Source organism: Microtus oregoni, unplaced genomic scaffold (assembly GCF_018167655.1).
Source record: "Microtus oregoni isolate MIOR12 unplaced genomic scaffold, Mior012 000027F_ref0000203, whole genome shotgun sequence".
NCBI lineage: Eukaryota > Metazoa > Chordata > Mammalia > Rodentia > Cricetidae > Microtus > Microtus oregoni.
Genome location: NW_024543086.1, coordinates 28,589,108 through 28,612,079, shown reverse-complemented (window position 1 = coordinate 28,612,079; position 22,972 = coordinate 28,589,108). Strand labels below are relative to the sequence as shown.

General features: G+C 51.2%; 1 protein-coding gene across 1 annotated transcript in view; it reads left to right on the top strand.

Annotated features, from left to right (window-relative positions):
• LOC121464013 overlaps nucleotides 1–22,972 on the top strand; it is an 89,766-nt gene that overhangs the window by 49,472 nt on the left and 17,322 nt on the right. The window contains 11 exon segments of the mRNA XM_041676605.1: nucleotides 900–1,132; nucleotides 1,851–1,909; nucleotides 3,170–3,274; nucleotides 3,276–3,327; nucleotides 3,330–3,387; nucleotides 5,369–5,492; nucleotides 6,117–6,162; nucleotides 6,165–6,245; nucleotides 10,081–10,227; nucleotides 13,201–13,265; nucleotides 14,471–14,648. Of these exon segments, the coding sequence (XP_041532539.1) occupies nucleotides 900–1,132; nucleotides 1,851–1,909; nucleotides 3,170–3,274; nucleotides 3,276–3,327; nucleotides 3,330–3,387; nucleotides 5,369–5,492; nucleotides 6,117–6,162; nucleotides 6,165–6,245; nucleotides 10,081–10,227; nucleotides 13,201–13,265; nucleotides 14,471–14,648 (1,148 nt within the window).

The following is a 22,972-nucleotide window of genomic DNA, read 5'->3' as shown; positions in this document are numbered from 1 at the left end:
AAAAAAAAACAAAACAAAACAAAAAAAAACTGGAGTGTGCTGGGGAGCTGGGCGGGCCATGCAGGAGTGAAGGGCATGCTTCCTCCTGGCTGTCTCCCCAGAGCCTTCACTTTAATAGTGGCTTGACCTCACATGGCACCGACAAGGAGCATTTGACTTCAGTGTAGCACCGCATCCCAGGCGGGCCTCTGCCCAGGCGTGAGGGAAAGGGGTCTTACTAATCCACTGCAGGAGACCAGGGCTGCGGCTCAGGAGGCAGAACACTTGCCTGGTGTACATGAAGCCCTGGGATCCATCCCCAGCACAGCGTAACTGTATATGCTTGCAGTTCCATAGTAGGGTCAGGGGTTCAAGGCCATCCTTGGTTATGTAGAGCTCAGTTACTGGAGTTTGGAGCCAGACTGATCTACGTAGGTCCTTTTTCCAAAAAATAAAACAGTCAGTCTCTTAGTTAGGGTTTCTATTGCTGTGGCAAAGCACCATGACCAAGGAACTTTATAAAAGAAAGCATTTAATTTGGCTTGCAGGTTCAGAGGTTAGAGTCCATGAAGGTGAAGCAAAGGCATGGCCCACCTGATCCTCAAGCAGGAAGCAGACAGGGCCTATTAGGGAGGTTTTAAACTTTAACTTCTCCCACCCCTAACAAAGGACACACCTCCTAATCCTTCCTAAACAGCCACCAACAGGAAACCAGGTATTCCGACCACCACATCCAGAAAAGGGGCCACACATGAGGTGGTGGGGAGATAAGAGGGTGACAAGGTGGCCGGGGAGCCAGAATCCCAGTCCTTGTTGAGGTGGGATGCACTGGTGGTCTCCTGACCATATCAGGACGGCTCATTCTCGGACCACACACACACACAGAGCGGCCCCGTCCACACCCGCACCGCGGCCCAGAGCGGCCCCGTCCACACCCGCACCGCGGCCCAGAGCGGCCCCGTCCACACCCGCACCGCGGCCCAGAGCGGCCCCGTCCACACCCTCACCGCGGCCCAGAGCGGCCCCGTCCACACCCTCACCGCGGCCCAGAGCGGCCCCGTCCACACCCTCACCGCGGCCCAGAGCGGCCCCGTCCACACCCTCACCGCGGCCCAGAGCGGCCCCGTCCACACCCGCACCGCCAGGCCTTTCAGTAGCACCCTCACCCTGGCCCCCATTCCTGGCCAGAACTCATAGGAAATCCCACCTGGTGTGGGGAAAGCTGGGAAATGTAGTTTGGCTGTGCATCTTGGAGGAAATCATTAACCCCAAGAGTGGCTGGTGGCGGTGTGTTTCTGCATTCATTCATCCCCTGTGCGCTCCGTGTGTCTGCCTTATGCCAGCCTCTGCTAGGTGATGGGTGGTGTCTTAGGGTGTTGTTGCTGTCAAGAGAGAGACACCATGACCACAGCAACTCTTATAAAGGAAAACATTAATTGGGGCTTACAGTTTCAGAGGTTTAGTCCATTATCGCCATGGCGGGAAGCATGGTGGCATGCAGGCAGACACAGTGCTGGAGAGGAGCTGAGAGTCCCACACTAGATCCACAGGCAGCAGAAGTGAAGACTGTTTACCGCACTGAGCGTAGCCTGAGCATGAGACCTCAAAGCCCGCCTCCACAGTGACACGCTTCCTCCAACAAGGCCACACCTCCCAACAGACCCCTCCCTGTGAGCCAAACATTTGAATGTGAGCGTCTATGAGGGCCATTTGTATTCTAACACCACGGAGGCCTGGGTGTCTCAGACTGGTCTCCAATTCCAAGGAACTCTGAAGCCAGTGGGTGCCCAGCTTATTACAGTTCAGTTCCTAGCACTGTGCTCACTGGCTATGTGACCTAAGGTAAATCACTTAAGGCCTCTGAGCCTCAGTTTTACCAGCTGGGAAATGGAGTGGCATCACCAACCCAGCAGAGCAGTGTGAGGTTCAGGTAAGGTAATGGTCAGAGAGCCAGGAGCACAGTGCGGGATTCATGGTCAGGGTCCAGCAGGAGGCAGGGGCAACTCGCAGGGAGCTAGGAGCATCCCAACACCAGCTTAACAGCTTCGTGGCCTTGGGGTCAACACTTCACCCTGTCCTGCCTCGGTTTTGCTAGCTGGAAAATGGGGGTGCCCATAGCTGCTGTGTGTTCAGGAGTGTGGCGCTTTAGGCCCAGCAGAGGCAACTTGAGTGGGCAGTCTTCCATTCAGAACCATTCATTAGGGCCCTCTACACTCACATGGGCTGAGGGTGGGTACGGATGGGGGCAGAGAACAGAGGGACATTCTGAGTTGTGTGTTCAGAATGGACATTGCCCCCTCTCTCCTTTCCTTCCTCGTGTGTGCGTGTGTGTGTATGTATATGCAAGCATGCTTGTGTGTGTATGCATGTGTGTGTGCGTGTGTGTCTGTGTGTGTGCTACATAGTAAGCCTAGACTAGCCTTGAGCTTACTATGTAGCACAAGATGGCCTGCCTTGAACTCTGGATCCTCTTGCCTCTGCTGCCAGAGTGCTGGGATTATAGGCATGCACCACCAAACCCACTTTAGGCATCCTCCCCACTTCTAAGGAAGGGTCTTGGTATATAGTCCAGGCTGAATTGAAATAAGTAATCCTCCTATCTCATGCCTTAGGTGCTGGGGTTAGAGGTGTGTGTCACCATACCTGGCTAAAGAACCAAGTTTTGCCACACTGCCTGGTCTGGAACCGTACAGGCTGCCGGGCCCCTGGGGAGCAGGAGGCAGTCTGGGGGTCTGCCGGGTCCCTGGGGAGCTGGAGGCAATCAGGAGGCCCCCCTGGAAATTCTTGGTCTCAGCCACACATGGGAGTTCAAGTTCTCCTTCTTTCTCTCCACCTGGCTGTCTCTCTTTTTGAGGCTAGGTCCTCCTTTGTAGCCTAGGGGTCTTCAAACTTATGACCCTCCTGCCTCAACCTCCTAAATGCTGGGATGACAGGCATATACCACCTTAGGTGCCCTCTGCTGCTTCCTCTGCTGGCGTGAACGTGAATGCTGACGCGAGCTCTGGAGCTGAGGATCAGCTAGGATTCGGATTCGGAGCTGGGGTTGGGGATGGTGACCTGGTTTCTCCTATTTGTCATCAGGGAGCCTTTGGGGTTGCCTGGGCTAGAGAGAGGCCGTGCTCGCCAATGCTTGCCCTGGCTTCTGCTAACCCTTTATCACATACAGCTTCCTGCCCTCTCTGCCTTACAGGTGCAGGCTGCCACAGTGTGTCACAAGAGAGGCAGAGTGGATGTGTCACTGTGTGTGTGTGTGTCTAGCCATGAGTTGCTTCTGCTGGGGGTGGACACAAGCAAGCAGCACAAGGAGGAGCCACTGGGGCTGGAACATGAGGGTCTCCCTCCATCAGGCGCCCTCAGCACCCCCAGAGTCCTTCAGCTACAACTGTCCTCCATAGTCACCCCAGCAAGGTAACAGCCCCTGAGTGCCTTGAAAAAGCTTTAGGACCAAGGCTAGTGTCCTGCTTGGGAGAAGCCATCCCCACAGGCCCCTGATTCTTGAGACCACCTGGATCAGTTCTGGTGTGGTGGTCTTGGCAAGAAGGCTCTGTAAGGACAGGAGGGCGGCGTGAGCTCGTCACGTACACCTTTACTCATATGCTCTGGGAACTGAAGCAGGAGGATTGTGACTTTGAGTCCAGGCAGGGCCACAGAGAGAGACCCTGTCTCAACTGATATCTTTCCTAAAAGAAGAAAACAAGTCACAAGACAGTCCCAGGGACTGCCCACTGCCTCCCACTCTCCTCTCTGACTATTCACTGGAATTCCCAGGATACCAGGTTGTTGAGAACCTGGGGCTGGGGGCTGGGTTGGGCCAAGTACTGCTTTTCCTTCCTCTGGTGCCCAGGACCTCCAGCCTCCAGCTGTTCAGCCATTTGTCTGATTATATCCTTATCCTCACCTATAAAATGATGAGGCAGGGGGCTGGTGAGATGGCTTAGCGGTTAAGAGCACCGACTGCTCTTCCAGAGGACCCGGGTTCAATTCCCAGCACCCACATGGCAGCTCACAACTGTCTGAAAATCCAGTTCCAGAGACTCTGACACTGTTATACCAATGCACATAAAAATTTAAAGTTAAGCTAAAATAAAACTTGAGGCAGATTATTATGATTATTAATTTGAATGTCTGGAATTCACTCTGTAGACCAGGCTGGCCTCATAGGTCCACCTGCTTCTGCCTCCCAAGTGCTGGGATTAAAGGTGTGGTCACCACACTGATTTGAGGCAGGATTGTTAAACATGAGTGCACTTCTGTCATTTGTCACCACGGCAGAGCTTTTCTAGGTCAGGACCTGGAAGATCTCAGTAGAGGGCTGGACGGTGAGTAGAGCGCCAGGAGCCAGCTCAGACAGTCCCAAGTCCATTTAGCTGGAAACCCTCACAGAACCAGCACTGTAAACACAAGTAGAAACCTAAGTGTAAGCATGAGCTCCAGGCCAATCATTGCCACTTGCCTCAGTTCCCTCACTGGGTGGGGGGAATCCTGGCATGGTTAGCTCTCACAGGCTCCGGTGAGGGGGCTGATAAGGCACCTGGCAGACTGTGTATGCTCGGGGCAGTGCGTCATTAAGATTGACCTGTAACAACGCTGAAGCAGTAGGTCGAAGGACGGAACCACTGCAGTGTTTGCTGGTAGCCTTTGCACAATCTGTTCCCATCTGACCCAACACTCAGCCAGACCTGTGCCAGCTGGGGACAGGGGTCATGGAGTCACGGCCTCTCCTCCAGTTCTTTTATCCATCAAAACCCACGTCCCAAGGCCTGCCTTGTTTGTCTCTTACTGGGGGAAGTGGTAAGAGTCCCTTGAAAGGAGCTCAGGGAGCTGGCCTTCTGTGTAACTATCTGGGTTAATATTTCCTTCTGATTCCCTCCTGGGCCGCCAGAGAGGTCTCCCTGTCGAGGGCACACAGTTGAGAGAGGCGGCCCTGGTGTTTGAACCCAGGCTTGCCTGACTTCAGAGCTTGTGTGGTCTGGGTGCCCAGCTTCCCTGTCTCCCTTTGCATGAAGCCCTGATAGAGCAGCCCTGCAATGACTCTCCCTGGGGACTTTCAGGAATGCCTCTTGGGGTCCATTTACCATCTCTGTGTTTGTTACGTTTCCTGGAACAAACAGCTGGTTATAACAGGTAGCTATTTTGGCTCAAAGAGGTTGAGGGTGCAGTTCACACCACAGAGTGAGCAGCCCGAAGCTGTGGAAGGAGTATGAAGCTGCTTGCTAATGGCTTGGTGGATGAGGCAGCAGGGAGTGGGCAGGAAGTGGGGTAACCCCTCAATGACCCACTTCTCTACCAAGGCTCCGCCTCCCAAAGGCTCCACAGCGCCACCTGCTGGGGACCAAGTGTTCATACATCTGAGCCTGCAGAAGACTAAGTCCCCATGCCTTCCTCCTAGGGTACCGCTGTTTTCCAAGGTGCTGCGGGATCCGGGCCCAGCACAGCTGCTCCTCAGGACATCTGAGGGGAGATGGCGAGGCTGGGTCCTCAGCCTGTGGGGCCTTGTCCTGAGCCTCAGGCGGGTGCTAAAGCAGAAGATGACATCCAGAGAAGGGGAGAGCTGAGCAATGCTGTATCAGTCAGGTTCTCAAGAGGGACAGAGTTGACAGAATGAATATATATTCATATCTATATAAATATATATAGATATATATGAGAGTTATTGGAGTGGCTTACAGGCTGCGGTCCAGCTAGCCCAACAATGGCTGTCTACCAACAGAAGGGCTAAGAATCCAGTAGTTGTTCAGTCCATGAGGCTATCCTGAAGAAGTAGGCTCTAATGAAGTGAAGAAATGGGCTTGCCATCTAGAGTGATGGCAAGTAGGCAGTGAGCAAAAGCTTCCTTCTCCGTGTCCTTATAAGGGCTGCCAGCAGATGTGTGGCCCAGGTGAAAGGTGGGCCTTCCCACTTCAAATGATCTAATTAAGAAAAACCCTTCACAGGTGTGTCCAGCCACTTGGGTTTTAGTCTTAATCGTGTGGCCTAGAGCATCCTGGTAGAGGCTGGTGTACTACCGTCCACTCCACTAGTGTTGGCCTCACAGTACCACAGATCTAGTAACTGCCCACCCAGTATTCTGCCCTCCCCTCCCCGACTGTTCTGTTAAGGTTCCCACTGACTCAGTCATGCCGAGCTTCTTCCTGCAGGATAAGCACGAGGAGACAGAGGACAGCGGTTTGCACAGCGTGACCTGCACCTCACCCAGAACTGCAGCCAGGCCTTAGCCACAGAGCTCCGGCTGGGGACAGTGGCAGACCTACACAGGAGTCTTCTCCGTGGGTACTTGATCAGCCTGGCCCCGCACCTGGGATCCTGGGCATCGCCAGCTTCCAGGCAGCCTGACTCACAACTTCAGCCTGCTGAATGACTCAGGTAGGACAGATCTCAGTTGTGTGGCTTCTCCCAGACTCTGAATCCTAGATCTGAGGGCAGGGGCAAAAGAAACCCCTGGAGCCCAAAGCTGTGGTTCCAGGCCTTTCTGTGAGCTGTGCTTGTGGGACAGATAGCTCCGACTCTAGTTCCTAGGGGCTGTTCTTCAGATGCCTGGAGAAGCCCAGGATGTCTCAGCAGTGGTAGATACAGCGCCACCCCCATCCCTTGTTCTAAGTCTTGGGCCTTTTTCTTCATGACAGGGAGCCCACAGGGGCAAACGTGAGTGGAAATTGCAGTGGATTAGATGAATTTACTGCTTCAGGAAAACTGTGACACACCTGGAGTCTCTGGGGACACTGGGACTCAAGGAGTCTGTCTTGGAGCTCAGGAGTTCTGCAGAATTCTAGCTCCTATTCTGACACCACAAGCTGGATTGAGCCCTTTTCATGGTCTCCTTGCTTCCTTCCACCCATTGCCATCTGTTCTGGTGTCTCACCTGAGGAACGGCTTTCAAGGTAGGGGTGCAAGGGACCGGTGCCCAGGAGTCTCCCAACTGCTCAGCACAGATGGAATTGTGGAGTGACAGCTGTCACCTCGATGCCAACCTTGACACCTCAGGCCCTACCATACCAGCCCCAGGCACTGTGCCCACTCCTTCTCCATATATGGCCATGGTCACATTTAGGTGGGGATAGAAGGGTTAGGTTATGCTTCCTCATCGTGGCTGAAGTCAAGGGACCATGTAGGCTAGACAAATTGTTTCTCTTGTTGCTGGGGTACAATACCTGGCAAAGGGTTTGTCTCGGCTCACAGATTTACGACACAGTGGTTGGGAAGGCCCGGGGGCAGGAACATGATGCAGCCGGCCACACTGCGTCTGCAGTCAGGAAACAGAAAGTGTAGCCCAGGGAATGCTGCTGCCCACATTCAGGTGGGTCTCCCCACCTCAGCCTAATGTAGAAAATCCCTCAGGAACATGCTGAGTCTATATCCTGTGAGGTTGACTATTGCTAGAAGCCATCACAAGGAAGCCACCCACAGTCATCCACTGTCACTCACATGGTCACCGTCACTCATGGTCACCGTCACTCATGGTCACCGTCACTCATGGTCACCGTCACTCATGGTCACCGTCACTCACATGGTCACCGTCACTCATGGTCACCGTCACTCATGGTCACCGTCACTCACATGGTCACCGTCACTCATGGTCACCGTCACTCATGGTCACCGTCACTCACATGGTCACCGTCACTCATGGTCACCGTCACTCACATGGTCACCGTCACTCATGGTCACCGTCACTCACATGGTCACCGTCACTCATGGTCACCGTCACTCATGGTCACCGTCACTCATGGTCACCGTCACTCACATGGTCACCGTCACTCATGGTCACCGTCACTCATGGTCACCGTCACTCATGGTCACCGTCACTCACATGGTCACCGTCACTCACATGGTCACCGTCACTCATGGTCACCGTCACTTACATGATCACCGTCACTCATACGGTTGTAAAGAGTGGAGTTAGGCTTGGAGAGGGAGGTTTATCATCCTAGCTACTAGGGAGGCTGAGGCAGGAGGATTGCAAGTCCAAAGACAAGTTGGGCAACTTAGTGGGACCCTGTCTCAAGAAGAAAAAAATTATTTTGGTTTTTTGAAACAGGGTTTCTCTCTGTAGCCCTGGCTGTCCTGGAACTCACTCTGTAGACCAGGTTGGCCTTGCACTTGGAGATCCACCTTCCTCTGTTTTCCAAGTGCGTGTCCCCAGTGGAGAGGGCCTTCCTGTGTCCCCAGTGGAGAGGGCCTTCCTGTGTCCCCAGCGGAGAGGGTCTTCCTGTGTCCCCAGTGGAGAGGGTCTTCCTGTGTCCCCAGTGGAGAGAATCTGACTGTGTCCCCAGTGGAGAGGGCCTTCCTGTGTCCCCAGTGGAGAGGATCTGACTGTGTCCCCAGTGGAGAGGATCTGACTGTGTCCCCAGTGGAGAGGATCTGACTGTGTCCCCAGTGGAGAGGGCCTTCCTGTGTCCCCAGTGGAGAGGGCCTTCCTGTGTCCCCAGTGGAGAGGACCTGACTGTGTCCCCAGTGGAAAGGGCCTTCCTGTGTCCCCAGTGGAGAGGGCCTTCCTGTGTCCCCAGTGGAGAGGGCTGGAGAGGACCTTCCTGTGTCCCCAGTGGAGAGGGCTGGAGAGGGCCTTCCTGTGTCCCCAGTGGAGAGGGCTGGAGAGGACCTTCCTGTGTCCCCAGTGGAGAGGGCTGGAGAGGACCTTCCTGTGTCCCCAGTGGAGAGGGCTGGAGAGGACCTTCCTGTGTCCCCAGTGGAGAGGGCTGGAGAGGGCCTTCCTGTGTCCCCAGTGGAGAGGGCTGGAGAGGACCTTCCTGTATCCCCAGTGGTGAGGACCTTCCTGTGTCCCCAGTGGAGAGGATCTTCCTGTGTCCCCAGTAGAGAGGACCTTCCTGTATCCCCAGTGGAGAGGACCTTCCTGTATCCCCAGTGGAGAGGGCCTTCCTGTGTCCCCAGTGGAGAGGGCCTGCCTCTGGCCCCAGTGGAGAGGGCCTGCCTCTGGCCCCAGTGGAGAGGGCCTGCCTCTGGCCCTCTGGTATGAACACCACTCTGTCCTAGCTTGCCATGCATCCACAGGCTAAACATCTTCCGAGATTAGGTGTTTAAAAGTGTGAATCTGAGGCAGGGGAACTGGCTGAGTGGTAAAGAATACTTGTTCTTGTGGAAGACTCAGGGTTGGCTCCCAGCACTCACCTGGCACCTCGGAGCCATCTGTAACTCCAGGGCTTCAACACCTTCTAACCTCAGGGACCGCACGTGTGTGTTGCACAGGCAAACATGCAAGTAAAACATCCATATGCACAAAATAAAAGTGTTTAAATGTGAATCTGGTCTGGCAGGTTTGGGGCAGCCTGAGACGGTGTGGCCGGGTGACACCAACAATCCTGGTCCACAGTCAACACTGTGGATGGCTGTGGCCAGGGATGCCCGCCTTAACCCTAATCCTCATCTTTTTTTCAGTAATGGGGGTGGAGGTTTTACCTAAGGCCTGAGACAGCTGAAGGTGGAACAGGAAAGAGCAGTGCACTACAGCAAAGGCCAGCAGGCTTCTCCACAGAGGGGACAAAAGGGGAAAACCTGCCAGGCATGGCGATGCACATCACCACCAAGAAGCAGATGGATCTCTGTGAGTTTGAGGCCAGCCTGGTCTACAAAGCGAGTTCCAGGACAGTCAGGGCTACATAAAGAGACCCTGCCCCCAATAAAGAAGAAAAGAAAGAAAGAAAGAAAGAAAGAAAGAAAGAAAGAAAGGGGGGGGAGAGGGAGAGAGGGAGAAGGAAACCCTTAGGCTGTGTGGGAGTCTCCCAATCTGCTATAGGGGAGAATAGCCATTAGCAGCAGTTGATGAAGGAGCAGAGCCATATTCTAATAAAACTTTATTAACAAGAACATGTACAGGAGCTGAGCAGCCCTAGGTTTGTGCCCCTGTTTTCCAATAGTAGGGCATCTCTGTCTTCCCAGGCTCACTCTGACTATTGTCCCTGTGGCCCTCCCCAGCCCATTCTCTGTACCCTACTTCACTCAATGTATGACTTCAGGCCTGTATTCACTGTATGACTTCAGGCCTGCTTTTTCCATGCCTTGGTCCTGAGATCCCTGGGGCTTTGGGGTTCGACCAGTTTGGGATGATCCATCCTTACAGGTGCTTTGGGCACTCCACACATATCCCAACAGGCTGCATATCCATTAACTGCTCTGTAAATTGGGCCCACATTGGCCATCTGGAGCTATGGGCCCACAGCCAACATGACAGTGAGGCCTTGCTGTAGGCTGGGGTCCCAGATGAGGCCATCCTGCAAGCTGAACTACGGTTATTATACAGTGAGCTAAGGTCCAGAGGGCAGCATCCCCGGGCCCAAATCTAGCCCCAGCCTTGACCCAGGCGGCCTTGACCCATGCAGGTCTAGATGGCTCTGGACTTTGGGAATGACCGATAGCCTGGTCCTCCAAGGGCTACCCCTTAGAGATACACAATTTCTCAAAGCAGGAGGCCGGAAACAGCGGGCATTTTACTTTGAATTCTGGCCCGACATCTGAAATCACAGTGCAGGTGTCCTGGTCTCCCTCTGGCAGTCCCAAGAGACTTCTGTTGCAGGCAGGTGTCTGCTAGCTACAACAGATCATTCCAGCCCAGCCTCTCTCTGCAGGGGACCACCTTCCTTCTGGCCTGTTCTCCTACCAGGACACCAACATTGGGCTTAGATCCCAAAACCTCCATGGTCACCTTGCTTTTATTTAGTCACACCAGTAAAGCCCATTTTCTAATAAAGTCACACTCACAGGTATGAGAGGTAAGATTTCAGAGTGGGATACAAGTCAGCCTGTAATTAAGGGAAGGAGAAGCTAAGAGCCAGCCAGACAAGTTTTCTGCCAGGACTATGCTGTGACTGTCCTCGGCTGTCATTCATTGAAGTCAGCTCTGGAAGAGCCACTGTGAGAGTGACAAACAGCAGCTTAAAGAGGGAAGGCTGACTTCCCGGCTTATAGTTTATGGTGATGGGGAAGTCGCAGCAGCAGGAGGAAGAGCAGAGCTGGAGGCAGGGAGCTGGAGGCAGCTGGGGCTCAAGCTGGAGGCAGCTGGAGCTGGAGGCAGGGAGCTGGAGACAGCTGGAGCTGGAGGCAGGGAGCTGGAGGCAGCTGGAGCTGGAGGCAGGGAGCTGGAGACAGCTGGGGCTGGAGGCAGCTGGAGCTGGAGGCAGCTGGAGCTGGAGGCAGCTGGGGCTGGAGCTGGAGACAGTTGGAGCTGGAGGCAGCTGGAGCTGGAGGCAGCTGGGGCTGGAGCTGGAGACAGTTGGAGCTGGAGGCAGCTGGAGCTGGAGGCAGCTGGAGCTGGAGGCAGCTGGGGCTGGAGCTGGAGCTGGAGACAGCTGGAGCTGGAGGCAGCTGGAGCTGGAGCTGGAGACAGCTGGAGCTGGAGGCAGCTGGAGCTGGAGCTGGAGACAGCTGGAGCTGGAGGCAGCTGGGGCTGGAGGCAGCTGGAGCTGGAGGCAGGGAGCTGGAGGCAGCTGGAGGCAGCTGGAGGCAGGGAGCTGGAGGCAGCTGCTCACATCACACCCACAGTCAGGAAGCAGAGAGACAAACTCTGGTGCTCAGCTCACTTTCTCCTTTTTATTTGGTAGAGGACCCCATAGGACAGTGTGGCCCACATGCGGGGTGACTCTTCCACCTCAGTTACCAGTTCCAGAAAGTTTCTCCGAGGCCTGTGCAGAGTGGGAGCTCTGGTAATGCTGGATCCGTCAAGTGGACAGCCAATATTAGCATCAGAGCCACAGAGCACTGCTCCCCACCCAGACTTCACGCTCTCCTCCCAGTTCCTTCCCTGACACAGCTCAGAGAGGTGGAGTCGCTTGCCTCAGGCCACACAGCTGATTTATAAGGAAGCCAGATCTTGAACTTTCTTGTCTACTTCAGTCTGGCTTCACATTCTGCCGCTCTCTGTCCTCCAGATAGACACTGGGACCCTGGGTGTTTTCCCTGCCATCCGAATCATTTTCCTCTGGCTGCAAATGTTTCCATCTTTGTCATGGGGGCAGGCAAATGGGGGCTATGCTCACGCTGGGACCTGAGATCACTCGGGAGCAGGCATTGGGCTTGCTGGGGACGGCACTAGTTCCTAGCCCCTTCCTCCCTCCATTGCTCTCTACGTCTGGTTGTCCAAGCCCACAATGACACTTCATGGAGCCCCGAACGCCAGGAGTCCCCAAGCATAAGATCCATGTCCCCTCCCTTCCCTCACCCTACACATAGCAGACGTGTGTGATTGGATATGGGATAATGCAAGAATAAATGAGCGTTTTCTGACCCCTGAGCACTCCCACCTCCAGCTCCTCTGGGTACGATGTCACCTGGGTACTGTCTTGAGGTGGGTAGGCTCCAACCATTTTACAGATGAGAACAACAAGGCTCAGGCTTCCTGGCACTGGCCATGCCCCCGGGCAGACCTAAGCTGTGAGCCTCACCTAGCATGACCCCAGCTTCTGACACCCAGTAGGAACCACCTGCATAGTCCTAGGTTCCCAGGTCTGCCAGTCATTTCTTATACACAGCAGGGGACGTGTGTGTGTGAGCTCTTGGAGCTGCCTGCTCTGGAGGGACCGTGTGAGGCAGCCACAGAGAGGGGACCCCACTTCGGGGCAGAAGTTGCCAAAGCTCCCCACATGGCAGAAGGGGTGGGATCCTACAAGCCAGGCCAGATCCTAGATGACCTCTGAGTCTCTCACTGAAGGAGAGCTGCTGGCATCTGGCCCACACCTCTTTCAGGACAAGCCATTCACCCTTTGGCAAGTTCACACAACAGGCGCCTGCTTCTGAGTGCCTGCTAGACCAACAGCGGCACCCGCCTGTCCTGCAGAGCACAGCTAAGGCTTGCCCAGGCTGGTGTTCCCACGAGGCACAGGTTGCTGTGCCCTGTGATGTGATGAAGATGCCCAGCAGGGAAGGGTGGCAGGCGGGAGAGGGTGGGTGAGCCTTCTCAGAGGAGGGTCTAGGAATGCCTTGTGATAGATGATCTCATGAGGGCTTAGAAGGTGACCTGCTAGCCTGAGGTCAGTCAATGATCCCTCCAGGCCTGCATGGTAGCCTTTCTGCCAAGGTGCATAGGTTGCAGCACACCCCATTACCGTCTCTGCTGCATTCCTCTCTGGGGAGGGAGGGAGTGAGCTCAGGTTCCCACAGTTCTTGTCACTCTGCCTTTAGAGACCAAGACTTGAGCCCATGTGGTCTCCGTGGCAGGAACAGCAAGGTGAAGGCAAATGAGCCTGCCCTCCTGGCTTGGCTGCCAAATGGCACTGGAAGCAACAGTGAGTACCAGCCACATGGTGCATGCTGTCCAGAGACTGGGCCTGCCCTTCAGCAGCCAAGTGAGGGGCCACAGGGCCAGCAGGCCACTCTCCAAACGTGTTAGCCCTCATCCAGTTTCTCATGTGCAGAGGAAAGGATTGGCAAGTGGTCACAACACTTTACAGTCTGCAGAGGCTCTCTAAATAAACAAAACCAGTTGTAGTCTAGGTGTTGTGGGACATGATTTCAATCCCAGCACTCGGGAGGCAGAGGCAGAAGGATCTCAAGTTTGAGGTCAGCCTGGTCTACAGGGCAAGTTCCAGAACAACCAGGGCTACACAGAGAAACCTTGTCTCCGAAAAACGAACTAATGGGCAGCTGTAGCAAATGCCTACGTAGTAAACTCTTTCCACCACAGGCCTGGCATCCTGCAGCCTTGTGCTAGCTCCTGGCCGGGATCCTCTCTGCCTGTCCAGTAATGAACCAGAGCTGAGGCCAGCTTCTTTTCACCAAGGAGATGTGGCTCAGTGCTGTGAGCATTACTTAGCACTCTGGGCCCAGTTCTCAGTGCTGAGAGCAGCACCCAGGCTGTTCTATGCTTTTTGTCCTGCTGACACCCCTGCTGTACAGGACAGCACATCCTATCATCCCCAGCTGTGCAACCTTGTGCAGACGGCTTGCTCTCTCTGTGCCCCCAATCACCTTGTGTGTGAAATAAAGATGGTAAGTAATATTCCTGTCGCATGGAGTTGTGCAGATCCAGGCTGTTGGCTGAGGATGCTGGGACACCATTGACTACGACAATGTTGTTAGTGGTGACAGGACCATCACTGTGTCTGGGTACACATGAGGGTTAGGTAACTTGCTCAAACAATGAGGACTCAACCCTGTGTTTCTGTGGTCCCCACTGCATGGGGTGTGCCCTGGCCATGTGTGCCCGAGCCTCTGTGTCCTGTCCCCACAAGCCTGTGTCAGTGGGCACTGCTTACTTCTGTCCCATAATTCTGCTGAGAAGGAAGAAGCAGCTCCTGATGCCCCCCCATTGTGTAGAGCCTGTACCCCACAACTGAGAACACCAGATTGCAGATTCCCCTTTTCCCCAGTCCATCTGGTTCTGAGCCCTGCCCATGAGTCCCACATCCAGGGGGAGCCATGAGCCAGGGCCTGCATGGTTGCAGGCTGGGCAGGGTCTTGCTCAGGGCTGGGAATCACACAGGCACCTCTACTGATCTCCAGGGTCCTCGGCACTCCAATAATATGTGTCTTGCTCTCTGTCCCTCCCCAGTTACTATTCCAAGAACTCTGGACCTTGGAAGACATGAATTCATCCCTTCAAGTCACTTGCGACACCCAAGATCTCCTGTTCCTCCATGTCCGTGGCCAGATCCAGTTCTGGGGATGTCCAGGAGGAGGGGAACTGGAGCCAGCTGGCAGCTGGACACTGCTGGGCACCAATGAGACATGTTGGCTCCCCAAACGATCACAAAGCCGCTGAGATTACAGAATGGGAGACTCAGAGAGGCAGAGTGGTATTTCCAAGGTCACCAAGCTCTTAAAAATTCCCTGGCCTCCAGCCTGGTCTACAAGACTAGTCCCAGGACAGACACCAAAGCTACAGAGAAACCCTGTCTCTAAATAAATAAATAAATAAATAAATTTTAAAAAAGTCCCTGGCCCCTGGGACAGCATGTATGAGTCCTCCCCCACTCCTCTGCCACCTCTCTCTCTCTCTCTCTCTCTCTCTCTCTCTCTCTCTCTCTCATCAGCCACTGCTCTTAGTGGAATTGGCTTGGGGCTTGGAACTCTTAAGGGGGGTATGAGTTACCAGCTCTACTTCTTGAACTCAGTCCCCACTTGTTAAGGGCATAGCCGGGCAGTGGTGGCACACACCTTTTAATCCCAGCACTCCAGAGACAGAAGCAGGTGGATCTTGAGGCCAGCCTGGTCTACAGAGCGAGTTTCAGAACAGGCTCCAAAACTACAGAGAAACCCTGTCTTGAAAAACAAAACAAACAAACAAAAAGGTTTAGCCCGTGATTCTCACCTGGGTGAGGCTTGGGGAAATAAATTTCTGTAGCTAAATGGGAGAGGAAGGCTGCTAAACACCCCTGGGAGCATAGAACAGCCCCAGCTGTAGAGACCCTGGCCCCATGGATGAGCACCTGGTGGAAGGACTGGTGGCTGTCCCAAGGAGGAGGCTGGGATTTCTAAGTAAATCCTGTTGCCCGCATCCCAGAGGGCTCCTGCCATGAAAACCCAAGCGTATGGACTCTTGGACCAATTTCAGTCCAGACCCACTTTTAGCCTTTACAGGGAAATGAGGTTAAGAGGTACAGAACAAGAAACTGGTTCCTGGTGCCAGAGCTGGGTGGAAGCTGTGCCCCAGTGACCAGTGACCACGCTTGGATCGACTGCTCACATTTGGGGCCTCCAACCTGCTGAGCCGGGTAGTGCTGAGCCCGATGCCCTCCTGCCAGCTCCAGCCTCTCTTTCCTTGCTTCCAACAAAGAGCCTGATGCTGTTGCTACAGGGCCAGCACTGCCTCCTTTCCTTCCTCGATGGCCGCCCGGGGTTCAGCCTCCGCCACAGCAACCCCAGCTCCTAAGTAGCTCCAGACACTGCCTGAGGCAGTCCTGTGCAGCCTGGGCTGCTGGGGGCTGTCCGTACATCCTTGTCCGTCAGAGGCCTGCAGTGAGCCCCGGTGGGCCACCTCCAAAACTCAGGCTCTGACTTTCCCAAACATCCTGCTGTTTACATTCCAGAGGGGCCCGGGGGACCCTCGGGAGCTGGGGGGTCTGCTGCTCTGGCGCCTGCTGCCTGACACTCCCACCCCCACCCCCTGCAGCCTGGCGTGCCCCCAGCAGCTGCAGCAGGCACCCTGGCTCTTTGAGAAGAGCCACCTCCGCCACCACACCCTGCATGCATTACAGGGAGGTCTGGGTAGACAGAATGGCTTGTTAAACCGTGGCCAAAGGCTGCTCTGCACTGTCGCTGCTGTGTCCTTGTCTGTCTCTAGTTCCCAAATGAGGGTATGCCAGCCCTTGGCACAGGGACCAGTACAGATTAGCTGTTAGTAAAGAGTGAGTTGGTAGGCCTGCCAACTAGCTGGTACCTGCCAACCCCTGCCCTTCCCTCTCATTCTCCTCATTGCCTTTCCCTTGGCCCTGCCAGTAACTTCTGGTGCTGAGCCGGACCCAGGGCCTCGTGCGCTAGCCAAGCTCTCTATGACTGAGCTACACACACACACCTCCCTCCCCAGCCTCCGACCACTGCATTTTCCTACCAGCCCCCTGATCATATCCTGGCCTGCCTTCACTTACGGAGCACACACTCTATGCAGCCTTCACCCAAGTGGATGTTTTCTCAGCATCGCAGCCAAAGGAAAGCACCTTAGTTCTCTCTCCAGCTTTATTCAGACTAGCTGCAGCCACAGGCAGGGAAATGCTGGACACCCACAGGGGGCCAGTGGGTGGAACGCTAGCACGCACAAAGCCCTGGGGTCCAGCCCTGTCAGTCCAGAACCCCCACACTAGGGAGGTAGAAGCAAGAGGATCAGAAGGTCAAGATCAGCCTCAGCAGCACAGTTTATTTCAGGCCGTCCTGGGTTACATGAAACCTGTCTCAAGCAACGACAAAGAAGTCACCACTAGTCAGGGCAGACCACACATTTGCAGTGTAATTGAGTTAATGAGGCTCCGTCTTTACTCCTGAAGACGGCAAGTGTTTTGTAGAACAGGATTTTTTCTATATTATAACACAGGATGTTTATAAATTAGGATGTTTAGTTCCTTAGAGAATTGGTCTTATGTAACCCAGGCTAGAACTTTTTTTTCTTTTTTAATTTGAGGTGTCCAGATCAATAAAGGTATACACCACCACACCTAGGGTATTCAGTGCTGAGGACAGAACCGAGCTGTCTTAGTCAGGGTTCTATTGCTGTGAAGAGACACCATGACCATAGCAACTCTTATAAAGGAAACATTTAATTGGGCCTGGTTTACAGTTCAGAGGTTCAGTCCATCAGCATCATGGTGGGAAGCATGGCAGCATGCAGGCAGACAGGTGCTGGAGAAGGAGCTGAGAGTTCTACATCTGGATCCACAGGCAGCAGGAAGAGAGTGAGACACTGGGCCTGGCTTGAGCATCTGAAACCTGAAAGCCCACCCCTAGTGACACATTTCCTCCAACAAGGCTATACATGGTGCCACTCCCTAGGGGCCTAAGGGGACCACTTTTCTTCAAACCACCACACCAGGACCTCTTGAATGCTAGGCAATCACTCTACCAACTCGACAGTCCGTTTATGCAGCCCAGGCTGGTCTTGAGCACACTGTCTTAGTTAGGATTTCTATTGCTGGGAAGAGATGCCATGATCACAGCAACTCTTATAAAAGAAAACATTTAATTAGGGACTGACTTATATTTCAGAGGTTTAGTCCATTGTCATAATGGTGGAAAGCATGGTGGCATGCAGGCAGACATGGTGCTGGAGAAGGAACTGGGAGTTCCACACCTGGATCCGAAGAGAACAGGAAGAAAGAAGGACACTGGGAGTGGCTTGACCATCTGAAACCTGAAAGCTCACACACTTCCTCCTCTTAATAGTACCAGTCCCAATGAGCCTATGGGGGCCATTTTCATTCAAATCACTGCATTCTGCTCCCTGTCTCCCACAGGCTGGTAAAACAGCATTCAGTCCAACTTTAAAAGTCCAAAGCTGAAAGTCCCTTCTGAGAGTCATGCAATCTCTTAAGCATAATCCCCTGTAAAAATCAAAGAGAAAAGATCAATACTTCCAACATGCAATGACACAGGAAATGCATCACCATCACAAAATGGAGGAAGGAGAGCACAGTGAGAAAATACTGGGCCAAAGCAGACTGAAAATCAGCAGGGCAAACTCCAAACTCGTCATCTCCATGTCTGATGTCACAGCATTCTTCAGATCTCCAGCTCCTTTCAGCTTTGTTGACGACAACACACTTCTTTCTCTGAGCTGATTCTAATCCCTGTAGCATCTTTCCTTGGCAGTTACCATGACTCTGGCATCTCCATCTTTCTCCAACATAATCCAGGCTTCACCTTCACAGCTTCACACAATGGCCTCTCTAGGCTTCCATGTAGGGACAGCCCTGCCACATGCCTGGCCTCAACAATTTTCCTTAGCCGTGGAGGGAGATTCCGTAAACCCTTCCTAGTATCCTTGATTCTAAAGGCAGAACCACGTGGCTGAAGCTGCCAAATTCTGCTTCTTGCTGGGGATCAGGTAGCCTTACTAAATGGCTCCTGTCCTATCTGTATGGTTTCTGGTCTTGTCGAGGTCAAATCTCCAGGCTCTCAACAAGCCATACCATCTAGTACCTGCAGGAGTCTGTTTTGGGTCCCTTGTCTAACTGTTGTGTTTGTTGGTCTTGTGTGTTCTGTCTTTGTATCTCTGTTCACGACTGACTTGACTGGACAAGCCTTTCATTTCACCTAATCTGACTGCACTACCTTCGCCTTTGCAGGTTTTTCCCTTAAAGACCCATGCTCCATGCCACCCTGACCCCTCCCATGCTGGTGGAGGGGTTCCCTCGGCCTGCCCTGAGGGCTGTGGGCTCCTCGGGCCAAGGGCACTGATGTCAGGCTGCAGTCATCATGTTGTGACACTATAGCCAGACTTCCCTCCACCAGAGCTTCTTTCATCATTCAGATCCAATGTGTTATAAATACCTGTCATCATTTAGAGGGACTGGTTACAAACTACTATTGGTTAGAGTATGGAAAAAAAACTACTGTTAGTCTCAAATGTTTCATGCTGGTACAGGATTTTATGTGATGTAATTTAAAGTTATTTTTGTTATAGTATATGCATGCTTCTGTTCTTGTTTAAAATATTGTAGCCATACAATATATTATATACCACTGAGGGAAACCACAAGAAAGACTTCGGTAAGAGTTTTTATGTTGTCTGGAGAGTGAGAAATACTTTGGTGTGTTGTCTGGAAAGAGGAAAAAAGCAGGAGGCTAAAAGAATGAAGAGAGGAAAAATGGATGAAAGTATATAAAAGTTATAGACGGTCAGAAGGGGATGTGAACTATGTTTGCTGTGGTTTCTCATAACTTCAAATACTAAATGTGCTTGTTTTGTTGAAAAGTTTGTCCATGTAAGTTTTCTTGCAAGCATGGAGCTGAGACAGAAATGACGGTCCGGCTATTTTCGCTGTCTCTGCCACCCATCACTGCTGTGGCCACATTCATGGGCCTGACTTCAGACTTTTATCTCTGAACTCTGGTTGCTGGACTTGGGTTAGCAGAAATTTAGATGACTATATCTTTGGTATAGATAATGTTAAAACTGTTTTTATGCTGTTTTTTTATTGAAATATTGACTTTAAAGTTGGATTGTGGCTCTTCCTTTGTTAGACCCAGGCTTATGTTTATTTAAAAGTTTCCTCTGTCAGTCTAAGCCCCTGACACAATGACAAGGAGACAAAAACAAAGCAGAACAGTCACATTCTGTAGCTTCAGATATATAAGTTTATTTTTCGATATGGTCAAAAATCTGTTAAAATTAAAATAAAACTAGTTAAAATCTAATTAGTAACACTGGGGAATGATAACTTAAATTGTATGCATGGGTAATTTTAAGGAAACCATAAGACATAATTCCATTTTGGATTGGCATTTTGCTAGAAAAAAAAATGGACGCCACAGGATTTCACTGCTATCTTGATCGTGATCACGTGGAGGGGGCCTAACTAGGAGGCAGCAACAGATCTCTAAGATAGTTTGGACTGGGATAGATTTTCATATGATGGCTCAGGTCCCGTTCTGAAAACAACATACATAGTTGAACTTCAATGTTTTTATACTCAAAAATGTACCTTGCACTGCCAGCTAGACGTTGTTAATTTAAGAGTCACCGAGGTGATAATGGTTATAGAGACATAAAAGGATCATAGGAAACAGCTGAGGTTTACAAATGCACGGCGGGACTGGAGTCCCAAACAATGTGCAGTCGCAAGAATGGACCTTGACAGTTTTGGAAACGCCAGTGCCAGGTGATAGTCACCAGAAGCACCAGCTACAGTGAAACAGAGCAGGCTGAGATCTAAAAGACAGGCTATGTATATGCTGTCGAAGATGGAGAGAAAGAGGTACTTTATTTCTGATATTACAGGAAGACATTTAAGAGATTTTAATTTTTTAAGAACAGCTAAAACTATGAGATATTTGTGCTTATAAAATGTTTTATATTGTATGTGTTTGGACTTCATAAAAGGCTAAAAATTAAGGTCACAGCCATAAGCACCAAATGCTAACCAGAAACTGGATGTTCATTTCTTTTACTTGTAAAATAACAACAGGAAAAATTGTGTAATAGGGGATCACCACAACATGGGAAACTATATTAAAAGGTCAAGCCATTTTAAAGTTAAGAATCGGTGGCTTAAAAGAATGTATCTCCTTGCTCAAGGTCTATTCAGGCTTAAAAATGTACATTTAGCCTCCTTGTTTTTGCTAACTTTGTTGGGTTTAAGCTATTTAAATAAACTGAGTGATAAATTTTTTGTATTGAGGGGGTTGGAGAGATGGCTCAGGGGTTAAGAGCATTGTCTGCTCTTCCAAAGGTCCTGAGTTCAATTCCCAGCAACCACATGGTGGCTCACAACCATCTGTAATGAGGTCGGGTGCCCTCTTCTGGCCTGAAGGGATATATTGTATACTAAATAAATAAATATTTAAAAAAAAAATTTTTTGTATTGATACTAAGGGGAACTTCAATTGAAAAATTGTTGTTTTTCAGCCTGGTATTGGCATTAAAAACAGATGGGAGGACCAATGGAACTGAATCAAAGACCCGGATATCAATCCTCATTCCTACGAACACCTGATTTTTGACAAAGAAGAAAAAAAAAAAGGGACAAGGAAGCATATTCAACAAATAGTGCTGGCATAACTTGATATCAACATGTAGAAGAATGAAAATGACCCATATCTATCACAATGCACAAAACTCAAGTTCAAATGGATCAAAGACCTCAACATATAGCCAACTACACTGAACCTCATAAAAGAGAAAGTGGGAAATACACTTGAACACATTGGCACAGAAGATCACTTCCTAAATATAACCCCAGCAGCACAGACACTGAGAGAAACAATAACGGAACCTTCTGAAACTGAGAAGCTTCTGTAAAGCAAGGGCACAGTCAACAAGACAAAATGACAGCCTACAGAATGGGAAAAGATCTTCACCAATCCCACATTGGACAGAGGTCTGATATCTAAAATATACAAAGAACTTAAGAAATTAATCATCAAAAGAACAAATAATCCAATAAAATAATGGAGCACTGTGGCGAACTTCTTGACCAGCAAGGAAGAACAACCACCACACGAGGATTCTTCTCAGATCACGCTTTATTGGAGTGCTTCTTGGTTGAGGGGGAGAGCAGGAAGCGAGGGGCCCCGAGAGCACTAAAGCAGCTGCTTATATAGGGAGTAGGCACACGGGTCGCCCTGTGATTGGTTGCCACCATCAGCTGACACCAGACTGCATCGGGATAGGCCCAAGGGCCCTTATCCACCGCGCATGCAGGAAGCAGGGGACACACAACTCCCAAAGGCATAGCCATATATGGAGTTGTTTATTTCCAAGGGGACAGGATGTCAGCTCCATCTTGTAATGGCGATTCTGTTCCGCTCCCTGCAGAGTACAGACCTAAACAGAGAACTCTCAACAGAGGAATCTAAAATGGCTGAAAGACACTTAAGGAAATGTTCAACATCCTTAGTCATCAGGGAAATGCAAATCAAAACAACTCTGAGATTCCATTTTTTATACATTTTATTGATATTTACTGACCTCTATATTTTTCTCTGCTCCCCTCCCTGCCTTTCCTCTCCCCCTTTAATCTTCCCCCAAGGTCCCCATGCTCCCAATTTACTCAAGAGATCTTGTCTTTTTCTACTTTCTACTTCCCAGGTAGATTATATCTATGTAAGTCTCTCTTAGTGTCCACATTGTTGTCTAAGTTCTCTGGGATTGTGGTTTGTAGGCTGGCTTTCTTTGCTTTATGTTTAAAAACTACCTATGAGTGAGTACACATGATAATTGCCTTTCTGTGTCTGGGTTACCTCACTCAAAATGATGTTTTCTAGCTCCATCCATTTTCCTGCAAAATTCAAGCTGTCATTTTTTTCTGCTGTGTAGTACTCCATAGTGTAAATGTACCACGTTTTCTTTATCCATTCTTCGGTCGAGGGGCATTTAGGTTGTTTCCAGGTTCTGGCTATGACAAGCAAAGCTGCTATGAACATAGTTGAGTACATGTCCTTGTGGTGCGATTAAGCATACCAAAAGTGGTATTACTGGGTCTTGAGGAAGGTTGTTTCCCAATTTTCTGAGAAATCCATACTGATATCCAAAGTGGTTGTGCCAGCTTGCACTCCCACCAGTTATGCAGGAGTGTTCTCTTTACGCCACAACCTCTCCAGCATAAGTTGTCATCAGTGTTTATGATCTTGGCCATTCTTACAAATGTAAGATGGAATCTCGGTTTTGGCATAAGAACATACAGGAGGACCAATGGTACTGAACAGAAGACCCGGATATCAAGCCACACATCTTCGAATACCTGATCTTTGATAAAGAAGCAAAAAATATCAAATGAAAAAAAGAAAGCATATTTAACAATGGTGCTGGCATAACTGGATATCAACATGTAGAAGAATGAAAACAGACCCATATCTATCACCATGAATAAAACTCAAGTCCAAATGGATCAAAGACCTCAACATA